Source organism: Coregonus lavaretus, assembly GCF_964263955.1.
Source record: "Coregonus lavaretus genome assembly, chromosome: 23".
Lineage (NCBI taxonomy): Eukaryota > Metazoa > Chordata > Actinopteri > Salmoniformes > Salmonidae > Coregonus > Coregonus lavaretus.
Window position 1 is genome coordinate 7437574 of NC_140010.1, and position 14075 is coordinate 7451648.

The 14075-nt window shown below is 44.4% G+C and overlaps 1 protein-coding gene across 2 annotated transcripts; it reads right to left on the reverse strand.

Moving 5' to 3' along the window:
- Window positions 1-1430: 1430 nt before the first annotated feature.
- LOC311150851 (zona pellucida sperm-binding protein 3-like) lies at window positions 1431-6006 on the reverse strand. Of its 2 annotated transcripts, none has more exons than XM_084188405.1 (7): window positions 5433-5946; window positions 5231-5349; window positions 5041-5144; window positions 4794-4971; window positions 4524-4727; window positions 3170-3261; window positions 1431-1695 (listed from the first exon to the last, which is right to left on the reverse strand). In XM_084188405.1, the coding sequence occupies exons 1-7, from the start codon at window positions 5904-5906 to the stop codon at window positions 1562-1564; spliced, it is 1305 nt and encodes a 434-aa protein (XP_084044531.1). In that variant the 5' UTR covers window positions 5907-5946; the 3' UTR covers window positions 1431-1561. The 2 variants fall into 2 exon arrangements, with proteins under 2 accessions (XP_084044531.1, XP_084044532.1); XM_084188406.1 differs by lacking the exon at window positions 1431-1695 and adding an exon at window positions 2973-3089 and having other exon boundaries at window positions 5433-6006.
- Between the last annotated feature and the right edge of the window lie 8069 nt (window positions 6007-14075).

The following is a 14075-nucleotide window of genomic DNA, read 5'->3' on the forward strand; positions in this document are numbered from 1 at the left end:
TAACTGTAGGCCACGTTTGAGGGTTCGTGCTTGCAGTGTGTGTAAGTCTACACTTGATAGGTTCCTGTGTGTCAGTATAGCACATTGGTGAAGTGTGTCTTTCATAGTGTAGGAGGTGAAGTGTGTGTTCGAATGGAAGCGTGTGAGGGGGAGGCCTAATGCCCCATCAGAGGTTATACTGTCGGTCTACAGTCTGTCTTGTCCGTTACTCAGACCCAGCACTGAAACACTAGCAGGATACAGGACGAAACAAGCAATAGGTGCCCTTCTCCCACTCCTCATCAACCCTGTTACCACTCCTTACCCATTCTCCTTTTCAATAGTCTGCCCTCCTACCCAGCCCCATCCACTTCACGTCTTTCAGCACTTCCCGCTTACCTACCCATCTCTCCTTCTGGTTTCATACACCCGCCTCCCTTTTCCTCAGTTGACTCCCACACCATAACAGGCTGATCAACATGTCTGCGTTGGTGTGTTCCGCCTTAGCCTCCAAAAGGGTGTAGCATGACTGAGTGAAGGCTACAAAGAGGGTACAGCTTCAGCGACAGCTGGCCAGCCCACTCAACAGGGCTGCCAGATTAGATATTCATTGCTCCATCTATATGAATGTCAACCGTATGCGTCATCTCTCATGGCTTCGCGTTTAAAGCAAATTAGTATCCAGTATTTCAGACCAGTGTGTATACTAACAAACTTAACCAAACAGGCAAGTTCAGGACATCTAATACCCCCCAGATCAAGGACAATTGTACAGAGCCATCACTGAACGGAAAGTGAATCCATCACTTAAGGTCGCGCAATTAACCATGACTAGACAGATAATCCCACTGACTGTTAAAACGCATTACCTGTCAGGTATTCATTCTGTCTACTTTGCTTGTTAAAATGTTTGAATTGTCTTAATGTAAAATCTTTAGTTCTGTGTTCAGGCTGCAACCAGCTTCTACCCCAAGCCATAGGACTGCTGAACAGTTACTCAAATGGCTACACTATTTGCACACTCACTGAACTCTACCCACACTATCATTTGCTGCTGCTACTCTGTTCATGCAATCAGGATAGTCACTTTTACCCCAACTAGCCTACCTTCGTAGCCCTGCACATTGACTCGGTACCTGTATATAGTCTTGTTATTTTATTGTGTTACTATTTCCTTTAACTCTGCATTGTTGGGAAAGGCCTCACCTATTGTATCAGTCGTGACAAATATTTTGATCTGAACGCCGGGTTAGACAAAATCGGTCGGTCTTCAGTTTGTACAATACGTATGTATTAGTTTGTGGATGTCCAGCCATTTTATACCAAACTTTAATTTGCAATACGCATATTATGAATTCCAACATGAGCTACGTGGCTAATGCTAACATTAGCTAAGCAGTTGGGTTAGTTAACCAACATGCTAAGTCAACTCAAAAAAAGAAACGTCCCCTCACTGTCAACTGCGTTTATTTTCAGCAAAAATCAGAACAGTCAGTATCTGGTGTGGCCACCAGCTGCAATCAGTACTGCAGTGCATCTCCTCATGGACTGCACCAGATTTGCCAGTTATTGCTGTGAGAAGTTACCCCACTCTTCCAAGGCACCGGCAAGTACCCAGACATTTCTGGGGGGGCGGAATGGCCCTAGCCCTCCAATCCAACAGGTTGAGATCCAGATGAGCCTGCATTAAGGGTACCACGAGGGACAATGTCTTCCCTGTAACACAAAGCGAGGAGATTACCTGCAGTGACAAGCTCAGGCTGATGATGCGGTGACACCGCCCCAGACCTTGACTGACCCTCCACCTCGCTCCAGAGTACAGGCCTCTGTAACGCTCATTCAGTCGCTGATAAACGCGAATCTGACCATCACCCCTGGTGAGAAAACACCGACTTGTCAGTGAAGAGCACCTTTTGCCAGTCCTGTCTGGTCCAGCGACGGTGGATTTGTGCCCATATGCAACGTTGTTGCCAGTGATGTCTGGTGAGGACCTGCCTTACAACAGGCCTACAAGCCCTCAGTCCAGCCCCTCTCAGCACTGATGGAGGGATTGTGCGTTCCTGGTGTAACTCGGGCAGTTGTTGCCTCTTGTACCGCAGGTGTGATGTTCGGATGTACCGATCCTGTGCAGGTGTTACATGTGGCCTGCCACTGCGAGGACGATCAGCTGTCGGTCATGTCTCCCTGTAGCGCTGTCTTAGGCATCTCACAGTACGGACATTTCAATTTATTGCCCTGGCCACATCTGCAGTCCTCATGCCTCCCTGCAGCATGCCTAAGGCACGTTCACACAGATGAGCAGGGACCCTAGGCAGCTTTCTTTTGGTGTTTTTCCCAGAGTCAGTAAAGGCCTCTTTAGTGTCCTACGCTTTCATAACTGTGACCTTAATTGCCTACCGTCTAAGACGTTAGTGTCTTAACGACCATTCCACAGGTGCATGTTCATTAATTGTTTTTGGTTCATCGAACACGCATGGGAAACGGTGTTTAAATTTTTTTCAATGATCTGTGAAGTTATTTGGATTTTTACAAATTAATCTTTGAAAGACAGTGTCCTGAAAGAGGGACGTTTGTTTTGCCGAGTTTAGTTGCGAAGTAGCCAAACAGCTGTGATGATATTAAAACAACCTTTGGGTTGCTAGACAATTGAGTTACACATACCCATCCACCCGCTTTTTGCCATTGTTATGCAACCACACTAATGTGTTTACTATGATACATCTGGTTTATGAGGCCAAGCTGCTGCGTTGGACCCCAGGAAGATTAGCCAATGGAGCCTAATAATTCACCACATCCAATGTTCAGTTGCCCAAATATGTGAGGATCTAGTCAATACAGACAACTCAGGCCAAGTCAGTAGAGTTGCAACGTTTACATTTCTGAAGGAATAATCCACTATACATAATTGTCCAATCTGAATGTTTGATAACGTTGCGCCCTCCTGAATTAATCCTGGCAGACATTGAAGGTTATATTGTAAATAAATCCAGTCTGACATTAACAATGCATTTTAAGAGTTTATTTCCCCAAAACAAATGTATAAAGACTACTGTAATATTACTCTTAGACAATTACAGGGCCCAGGGTAGCGTCGCCTTCCCACTGAAAATCTGAGGAGAGTAGAACACACACATTACAAGTGACGGGCTAAAACAGCGCGATAAGATAAAGCTCTGGCTTTTACACCTACCTGAATCACTGTCCAGATCATTAGCCTTGCTCACAGCACAGCTGGAGTCACAGCAGCCACAAACCTGGTCATCCCCACCTGCAGCCTTCCACCTACAGATAAATATGGTTTGTTTATATAGCAGCATGTAATGAAGGTAATATACCCACACCTCAGCATTCAACACCACAGTACCCTCCAAGCTCACCATTAAACTAGAGGCCCTGGGTCTGAGCCCTGCCCTGTGCAACTGGGTCCTGGAGTTCCTGACAGGCCACCCCTAGGTGGTGAAGGTAGGAAACATCTCCACTTCGCTGATCCTCAACACTGGGGCCCCACAAGGGTGCGTGCTCAGCCCCCTCCTGTACTCCCTGTTCACCTATGACTGCGTGGCCAAGCACGCCTCCAACTCAATCAAGTTTGCAGACAACACAACAGTAGTAGGCTTGATTACCAACAATGACAAGACCGCCTACAGGGAGGTGGTGAGGGCTCTGGGAGTGCGGTGCCAGGAAAATAACCGCTCACTCAACGTCAACAAAGGAGATGATCGTGGACTTCAAGAAACAGCAGAGGGTGCACCCCCCCATCCACAGGACCGCAGTGGAGAAGGTGGAACGCTTCAAGTTCCTTGGCGTACACGTCACTGACAAACTGAAGTGGTCCACCCACACAGATAGTGTGGTGAAGGCGCAATAGCCCCTCTTCAACCTCAGGAGGCTGAAGTAATTTGGTTTGGCACCTAAATCCCACAAACTTTTACAGCTGCACAATTGAGCATCCTGTCGGGCTGTATCACCGCCTGGTACGGCAACTGCACCGCCTGCAACCACAGGGCTCTCCAGAGGGTGGTGCGGTCTGCCGAACGCATTACCGGGGCAAACTACCCGCCCTCCAAGACACAGCACCCGATGTCACAGGAAGGCCAAAAAGATCAAGGACAACCACCCAAGCGACTGCCTGTTCACCCCGCTATCATCCAGAAGGCGAGGTCAGTACAGGTGCATCAAAGCTGGGACCGAGAGGCTGAAAAACAGCTTCTATCTCAAGGCCATCATGACTGTTAAATAGCCATCACTAGCACCTTAGAGGCTGCTGCCTATTGAAATCACTGGCCACTTTAATGTTTACATATCCTGCACTACTCATCTCATATGTATATACTGGATTCTATATCTTAGTCCATGCCACTGCTTGTCCATATATGTATATATTCCATTCCTTACTAGATGTATGTATATGTTGTGAAATTGTTAGATATTACTGCACTGTCGGAGCTAGAAGCACAAGCATTTCGCTACATCCGCAATAACAACTGCTAAACACGTGTATGTGACAAATACAATTATTTGATCTGAACTTAGTTTATACATACCCATCTGTGAAGGAGCAGGCCTTGTTCTCAGCATCAATGGGGGAAGAGGCTGCAGTTGCTTTCAGATGACATGTTATGTAGAGCTGTTGGGAATCATTCTGTGGTTGGAACCTGAAGGACTCCAGCTGAAACTGGATCTTGTCATCCTTGGATCTGGACAGGAACTGGGAGCTGGAGCCAGTCAGCTTGGCATCAACCAGACATCTGAGGAGACCAAGGGTCAACGTTAGGCTTCAGGGGTCACATTTAAGGTAATATAAATAAACTCACCCATGGTTCTCAATGAAAGAGTATCTAGGGACAGTGTTGACATCAGGCGCCAAGGTGGCGACACAGAAGTCCACAAAGATACGGAGGGGAACGTGGTGGTAGGGCATGACCGAAGCTTCCATGTTGATGATGTCACCAAGATAGTAATGGTTGGAGGGCCTCTCAAACTGCCAGTCAGCTGGAAAGACGAGTAGCATGTTAGTGGTGGTTTACACAGAGGAAGAGGCTTCCAGTCAGGTTTACCCACCAGTCATTAACCTCAGGGAGAAGTAGAGGAGCTCCTCTGCCACCATGTTGGAGGTGTAGGGGATCCAGGTCGGCTTCAGGGCATTGCTGCTCACATCGTGATTCCTAGAAAAAAAAAACATGGAATATGGCATTACTCAAACCTCAGAATTATAGGTGTTGTCAAAGTGAAGAATGGCAACAATAGTTACCTCAAGTAGTGGCACTCAATATCAACCATAGCTGCACTGGTCTTCACTATAGAAGTGTTAGCAAGAGGTTTTGGCTCATGGACAAGAGTGAAGGTGTAGATCAGCACATCCTCTGTCATCTAGGAACAGGATCACAAATTATGTCTCAGACAAGAATAACGATTCCCATTCTTCAGGAAGTTGAACAGCAGAAGTGACATACCGTCAGCTCACTGCCACAGCCATCCAGCGCTGATTCAAAGGTGAGCACATGAGCTTCAACATCCTCCTCAGTGGCAGCACAGCCTCCTAGAGTGATACGCTCTGGCTGGATGAGCCAGCCAAGTAGGTCCTGCTTCACCTCCACACGGACCACACTCTCCCCACACCGAACCACCACCCTGTTGGCCACCACCTGCTGCGGCCACTCAAACACAGTGGGCTTGTGCTCAGGCTTTTCAACTTCAGCATAGGTCCAAGTCAGAGACGTCGCAAATGTCTGTGAGCTCTCAGGCTCTTCAACAGCCTTGCTAAGGTCCTGTCTTACAGGCTCTTCTTGCACTGGCTTCTGAGCGTCAAACCTGGCTGGGACTTCATCATGCAGAAATCCTGATATCCGCCTGGAGTCCCAAGCATCACTAACACAGCTAAAGGCCACAACCAACAGAAGCCCTGCAGATACTTGCCTGAAATCCATCACTGCAAATACATCTGCACTATTCTTCTCAATACTGCTATAGTCTGTCAACCCATTTTATAGCCTCTTTGTCTGCTCGAGACAAACCCCTTCAGCAATCAGCTTGATTCTGGTCCAGACCTGACTAACCAAACAGGTGCTGAGGAATGTGAGGTTGATTGTCATTTAGTTACCATTGGCCACCTCCCTGCAGACAAAATCAAGTACACCTGGGGCTTATTGAGGAGGGCTCAACTTTACAGAGCGTTCATAGAAATGCATTATGTAGAACAGACTTGTCTATATAGTATAAAAAATGGTGTCAATTCCATTGTATTTCTATCAGCAATATTTTATGCTGCATATGGGTTGCAACTGCAACCTACTGAACCCTCCGTTTATTCAGTGGGTACAGGGCAGAACAATCTATAGCTATGCTCCACTTCAAAGACTTTTATGTATCAGTCCCTGTAATATATCAATGATTGAAGGCATGGTAAGTGCAGAAACATATTAGTGCAGGACATATAGTCCCGTCTAGCGCAGTTGGTAGAGCATGGCGTTTGCAACGCCAGGGTTGTGGGTTCGTTTCCCACGGGGGGCCAGTATGAAAATGTATGCACTCACTAACTGTAAGTCGCTCTGGATAAGAGTATCTGCTAAATGACTGAAATGTAAAATATTAGGTCAGTGATTACCTCCAAGGTGGGAAAGGGGTGCATTATGAATAGGGCCAGAGTAAGAGCTCGAGGATGATTACATTTCTACCTGAGGCCTTCTGTTACACTGGAATATCTCCCAACTCCCCAATTATTCTTTGCGGCAATATGCTCACTTGGATAATAGTATTGATCACTAACTATGTTTCCGTCCAACCATTCATGCGGATGAATTACATGGTGCATGGACAGTCACGACTAGGGGGATGGACTCGGAAAAGCATACAGTTTATTAGGCTACAGATGAAATAATTTATGAACTTCACAGGGTGGCGAATGTGCGAGGTGATGAGCTTGATGCTAATTTCCAATAAATATCGAGGCTATTATTCTAGTGACATGATCGATGCTTGGCTGCCGTGGCAAATACAAATATTCTCGCTCTTACCCATAATAATATAATGTAGACTAGTCTACCCGCACTGTATCTGCGAGCTGTTGGCGAGAGCGCAGGTGCCAGGCAACACCAGAGTAGGCATAGTTGCTATTTAACTCAACAGTTTGTGACGAAACCATCAGTAGAGTTAAAAATGCGATGGAAACATATTGAACTTTAGATTTGTATTCGGTACATGAAAATGTAAGCGAAAAAGTACGTTGTGGGCAGTGCACTGTCATCACGCACTGATTTGTATCCGCAAAAACTCAATTTGGTGGAAACACCACTGGTGGGAAAATGCGCATATTTTCTTTATGCGGATTCTAGAGTATTCGCATGAAAATCGGTCGCCAAATGGATGGAAACCTAGCTACAGAGACTCAAACAAATTTGCAAAGTTAAACAAACCATAACTATGTACAAGGACTACTTTTAACAATTTCTACTGAATTTGACAAAAATACATTTACTTTAAGAACAGTGAAGATGCAAGGTTTGTTAACAGAATTATGGCAAACAGCAAAAACGATCATTCTGTTACGATCATTCTGTTTGTGCATAGAGTTGTATTGTTTAACTTTGCAATCATTGGTTTGTTTGACAGCCTACATTTTAAGGTGAAAAAAAAACAGTCTCATTGTCACTCTCTTACCATGGAATTGCCCATATATACTGAACAAAAATATAAACGCAACATGTAAAGTGTTGGTTTCATGAGCTGAAATAAAAGATCACAGACATTTTCCATAAGCACAAAAAGCATTTAACACTGTTAGTGAGCATTTCTCCTTTGCCAAGATAATTAATCCACCTGACAGTTGTGGCATATCAAGAAGCTGATTAAACAGCATGATCACTACACAGGTGCACCTTGTGCTGGGGACAAAAAAAGGCCACATATGCAGTTTTGCCACAGATGTCAAGTTTTGAGGGCGCACACAATTGGCATGCTGACTGCAGGAATGTCCACCAGAGCTGTTGCCAGAGAATTGAATGTTCATTTCAGACCACACCAGCCCAAGACCTCCACACCCGGCTTCTTCACCTGCGGGTTCGTCTGAGGTGGTGCTGAGTAGTATTTCTGTCTGTAATAAAGCCCTTTTGTGGGGAAAAACTCATTCTGATTGGCTGGTCCTGGCTCCCCAGTGGGTGGGCCTGGCTCCCAAGGCTGCGTCCTTGCCCAGTCATGTGAAATCCATAGATTAGGGCCTAATTAATTTATTTCAATTGACTGATTTCCTTATATGAACTGTAACTCAGTAAAATCTTTGAAATTGTTGTGTTTATATTTTTTGTTCAGTGTAGTAAAACTACTGTTCTGTGTTTTGGCCTTGAACAGGGCTCTCCAACCCAGTTCCTGGAGAGCTACCCTCCTGTAGGTTTTCACTCCAACCCAGTTCCTGGAGAGCTACCCTCCTGTAGGTTTTCACTACAACCCTGTTCCTGGAGAGCTATCCTCCTGTAGGTTTTCACTACATCCCTGTTCCTAGAGAGCAACACTCCTGTAGGTTTTCACTACAACCCCAGTTTCAACTAACCTGATTCAGTTTATCGAGCAGCTAATTATGATAATCAGGTGCGCTAGATTGGGGTTGGAGCAAAAACCTACAGGAGGGTGGCTCTCCAGGAACAGGGTTGTAGAGGCCTGTCATAGAATGATACCTCTACACAACCTTGACCACTGCTATCAACGTGTTCCAGGAATTAGACAATACCTTCACAAAACAAACTCAACAAGATTTACAGATCCTATATCCACATTTCTGTGGCGAGAGAGTAGGTTTTACTATGCACAAATAAGTAAAAAGGAAAATGTTTATGAATTGCCAACTTTGTGGTACAACTGTTTATTAGAAACAATAAATACGTAGCGAAATCAGGAACCCATGTTTTATTATAGCCATGTAAACACGAAACTCAGCGGCATAGTTAAAGCTTGTGTCTGAGGTTGTGCCTAAACTGCTGTTTAGCCATAATCAGGATATTTTAGACTAACCGTTACTTTGCGATACTTTATTCATTCTCGATTCGGAAGGTTCCAGTGTCTTATAAACTTCCGTGTCCAGTTGCAGACGGAACAAAAAAAATTCCTTAAAGTATTAAATCCACTGTTTGTATCGAGTGAGAAATGCCGCTTGCATGTGTGTAGATCTTTGTTTTGGTCGCACGGTGTGACGCGCTGTCGTCTACTTGTACGCGTGGCTGCAGCCGTGTCGCATAGAAACGAGTAGTTCCTGCAAAGATGTTGGGAAATACAAGGCGAGGGAACTTCTCACTCGGTGCAAAAAGTGAGTTTAATATCGTTCTAAATATTCTCTGGTTTTTGGAGTACCTCCTGCAACTGGACATGGACGTTTATAAGAGACAAGAACGAAGAAAATATCGCCAAGTAAAGGTTCATAGAAAAAGTACTGCCAGTGCTTTTCACTAGCTCCGCTGTAACGGGTATGGAAGTATGGAATACATCATTTCATACCCAGCTACAAACTGTAGCTAGTATTAGTCGTTTGAAGGGTAGGCAGGCTTTTTGTCAACCAGGACCACTTCTCCACTGGAGACCACAGCAGTCTGCCTGGTCTTCCTCCAAGCAGCAGCAGCAACATCTCTTCCTGAAAAACCCAACAGAAACGGTTAAGAACAGAACCTGGGTCATATTCACAATCACAAAGCATCTGAGCACAGGAGTGTTGATTTAGAATCAGCTGTCTTTTAAATCATGATAATGATTAAGATTATAGACAGGAAGGACCTGATCCTAGATCAGCACTCATACTCTGAGACACTTTAAATATGGGCTATGGTGTCCAAGCAAGGCCTTTGTAAAGAAGGGAGAATACTACCCACTTTGTCTGTTGCATTTTGGTTCACAGGAGTCACCTGGAGTAGGGTAGCACAAAGATACCCTACAGTGGATGAAAATCTGGCAAGAGAGTACGGCATAAAGTAAGTTACTGAAAAGCCAATAGTATATCAAGTAGTGTCTATTATATCGAACAGGTATGAATAAAGGTAGCAAATTACCGTGTCTTTGCGGGGAGCCCGAGTGTGATCCACAAAGGTGAACATCTTAAGGGTGAAGCGTTTGTGGTGGCTGGGGTACAGAAGGCCAGAGGAGAGTTCCACGGGGACCATGGTGGTCTGGTACTTATCATTCTGGTAGGAACATCTGGAGAAAGAGAGAGGAGTAATAAAAACTTCATGTCCCGTGTAGCTCAGTTGGTAGAGCATGACGTTTGCAACGCCAGGGTTGTGTGTTCGTTACCCACGGGGAACCAGTATGAAAAAATAAAATAAAATTATGCGCTCACTAGATAAGAGCGTCTGCTAAATGACTAAAATGTAAAAAAAATTATGTTGCAAAGCCTCAATTCAAAATACACTAAAATATAAACGCATTATGCAACAATTTCAAAGATTTTACTGAGTTACAGTTCATATAAAGAAATCAGTCAATTGAAATAAATTCATTAGGCCCTAATCTATGGATTTCACATGACTGGGAATACAGATATGCATCTGTTTGTCACAGATACCTTTAAAAAAAAGGTAGGGCGGGGATCAGAAAACCAGTCAGTATCTGGTGTGACCACCATTTGCCTCATGCAGCGCGACACATCTCCTTCGCATAGAGTTGATCAGGCTGTTGATTGTGGCCTGTGGAATGTTGTCCCACTCCTTTTCATTGGCTGTGCCAACTTGCTATATACAGTATATTGGTGGGAACTGGAACACGCTGTCATACACGTCGATCCAGGGCATCCCAAACATGCTTAATGGGTGACATGTCTTGTGAGTATGCAGGCCATGGAAGAACTGGGACATTTTCAGCTTCCAGGAATTGTGGACAGATCCTTGCCACATGGGGCTGTGCCATATCATGCTGAAACATGAGGTGATGACGACGGATGAATGGCACGACAATGGGCCTCAGGATCTCATCTCGTCACTGTATCTCTGTGCATTCAAATTGTCATCGATAAAATGCAATTGTGTTTGTTGTCCGTAGCTTATGCCTGCCCATACCATAACCCCACCGCCACCATGGGGTACTCTGTTCACAACGTTAAAATCAGCAAATCGCTCGCCCACACGACGCCATCTGCCCGGTACAGTTGAAACCGGGATTCATCCGTGAAGAGCACACTTCTCCAGCATGCCAGTGGCCATCAAAGGTGAGCATTTGCCCACTAAAGTTGGTTACAACGTCGAACTGCAGTCAGGTCAAGACCCTGGTGAGGACGATGAGCACGCAGATGAGCTTCCCTGAGACGGTTTCTGACAGTTTGTGCAGAATACCTTCGGTGTTGCAAACCCACAGTTTTATCAGCTGTCCGGCTGGCTGGTCTCAGATGATCCCGAAGGTGAAGAAGCTGGATGTGGAGGTCCTGGGCTGGCATGGTTACACGTGGTCTGCGGTTGTGAGGCCGGTTGGACGTACTGCCAAATTCTCTAAAACAACATTATGGCTTATGGTAGAGAAATGAACATTAAATTCTCTGGTAACAGCTCTGGTGGACATTCCTGCAGTCAGCATGTCAATTGCATGCTCCCTCAAAACTTTAGACATCTGTGGCATTGTGTTGTGTGACAAAACTGCACATTTTAGAGTGGCCTTTTATTTCCCCCAGCACAAGGTGCACCTGTGTAATGATCATGCTGTTTAATCAGCTTCTTGATATGCCACACCTGTCAGGTGGATGTATTATCTTGGCAAAGGAGAAATGGTCTCTAACAGGGATGTAAAAAAAAAAAAAAAAAAGATGCGTATGGAAGATTTCTGGGATCTTTTATTTAAACTCATGAAACATGGGACCAACACTTTACATGTTGCGTTCACATTTTTATTCAGTGTACATAGTGGTACATGATGCCTTCTGATGTCACATAATGAAGAAATGTCAAACATATTGTTCAAAATACATTCATAATCAGGGAGCAGCAAGCACAGAAATCAGGTGGATTAGTACTGTAGTTACTCACTTTTCAATGAGGAGGTCCCACTGGGGCATGCTGACAGGGCTGGGGTCAGATGTGGTCCAGCAGTGCTCCAGCATCAGGACCAGGTTGGGATCCTTCCTCTCCAGGATGCGCACCTCAACGTACACAGGTTGCCTCAGGACTTTAGTGAGAGGGTAGTCTTCCGCAGTGTAAAACGATGTGAAGGCTCTGGACTCTGGAAGTCAGACAGGATTGAAAAAAACACATGTAAAAGTCAATTATATAAACAATAGATGTGTTTGAAGTTCTACAAATGTACACAGAACAAGCCTGAAATGAAATGCACCTTACCATCTTTACATGCATTGGTGTCACATCTTCCTTTGGCCAGTCTGAGTTCCACTCTGAGCGGTCCCAGAACAGCAACCGGAGCGGGTGCAGGAACAGTGTTCACCTCAATAACCAGAGCCTTCACCGCAGTGGCAGAGTACATACACTGGAACAGCAGCCTAGAGAGGGAGACAATGGTAGTGACTGATACAGTAGGATCTTGAAGCATAGGTAGAGCATGGCGTTTGCAACGCCAGGGTTGTGGGTTCGATTCCCACGGGGGGCCAGTATAAAAAAATGTATGCACTCACTAACTGTAAGTCGCTCTGGATAAGAGTATCTGCTAAATGACTGAAATGTAAAATAGCAACACTTTATGGGCTAAATCTGGGTGCAGGAAACTAGCTCTGGGGAATCAATAAAGTAAATTCAATCTTACAGATAGAAGACTCACTCAAATTGGCTGTCTCTGGTGATGGCGCCTCGGGGTACGATCCCCACTTCATAGGAAGACGCCATCCTGTTCTCATAAACCATATATCCATTTTCCTCCTGCAGGGGAGAGTCCACAGTTAAAGGGCAACTCCACCACTTTTCAACCTCATTTTCAGGATCTCCAGCACAATACCAGTGTCAACATATGTGAAAATTGTACATTTCTAAGTTTGGTATCATCAAAAACTTAAAACATTTTAAAAACAGTGATTTTCAAACACTATGAGATTCGTGGTGACGTGGGGAGCAAGAAAAGGGCTCTAAATGACATATTTTCATTGATAGCACTGGCGCTCCCAACTTAAAAAATTTAGGAGCACCACATGAAATTTAGGAGCACCAAAAAATAAGATTTTTAAAAATTGAGATACAGCTCATATTGGGCCTACATGAATTCTAGCTACTTTTGAAACACGTGCCCTAGAAACTAATATATAATACTGTAAAGATATTAGTTTATTATAAAATCTAAAATATTGATACGAATACCTGTCATTGAAATTACAAAGTCATTTATATAAACACCATTGGTCAATCTGTTAAAAATTGTAAACAATCTATATGTGGATGATACTATTATGTAGGCTATTGCCGCAACTGTTAATCTGGATGTGTCAAAACTACAGTCAGATTTTATAGCTATGCAGGAATCCCTTGCTGATTTAAAACTTGTGGTTAATATGGGCAAAATGAAATACATGTTGTTTTCAAACTCTTGGAAGAATGTTTCAGATGAACTACATGTTCACTCATTAGATGGTTCTCCAATCGAACGTGTCCCCGCCAGTGGCGGCTCCTGAAAAAATTCTCAGGAGGGGCAATTTTTCTGATGATTTAGGTGACCTACACACATTTAAAAAAAGATATGTCCAGCAACAACATGAAGACAGGGGCAGCATATAAGTCAATACCAGAAGCATTTATTGACTGATCTGGGGAGATGAATTCCAGTTTCTGTGACAGATTATAAATAATCTCTGATGCCTTTGTTATATTAGCTTTTGGTTGAATGTACTGTCGTAGTAAATATATAATGTTATAGCTTGGTCTGACTAAAATCTTGTGCATGACCCATTTTGTGTTGGGCGTTTGTTTCTGTTCCTATCCTATAACAATGGACAAAAGAGTCCTATCTTGTCAGCCTTGTCAGCAGGTGGCCAAGGAGTGGTGATCCTAGCTGACCTAAGACAGGACACTTTTACTTTACTCGCGTGCACGAACGAGTCCGTGCACGCGATTCCAGATATCTTTACCTCTGAATAAACTGCCTTTATTATACCATATCCACCCTGTCCAAAGTCTCTACTTGGTCTCAGTTCTCCAGTAAAC

What these genes read in the sequence shown, in the direction of transcription:
- LOC311150851 (XM_084188405.1), bottom strand. Translation starts at nt 5,906, where the DNA reads ATGGATTTCAGGCAAGTATCTGCAGGGCTTCTGTTGGTTGTGGCCTTT. An exon ending in GCTGTGGCAGTGAGCTGACG is followed by an intron (nt 5,350 to 5,432) that starts GTATGTCACTTC and finishes TCCTGTTCCTAG; the next exon opens with ATGACAGAGGATGTGCTGAT. An exon ending in CTCCCTGAGGTTAATGACTG is followed by an intron (nt 4,972 to 5,040) that starts GTGGGTAAACCT and finishes TCGTCTTTCCAG; the next exon opens with CTGACTGGCAGTTTGAGAGG.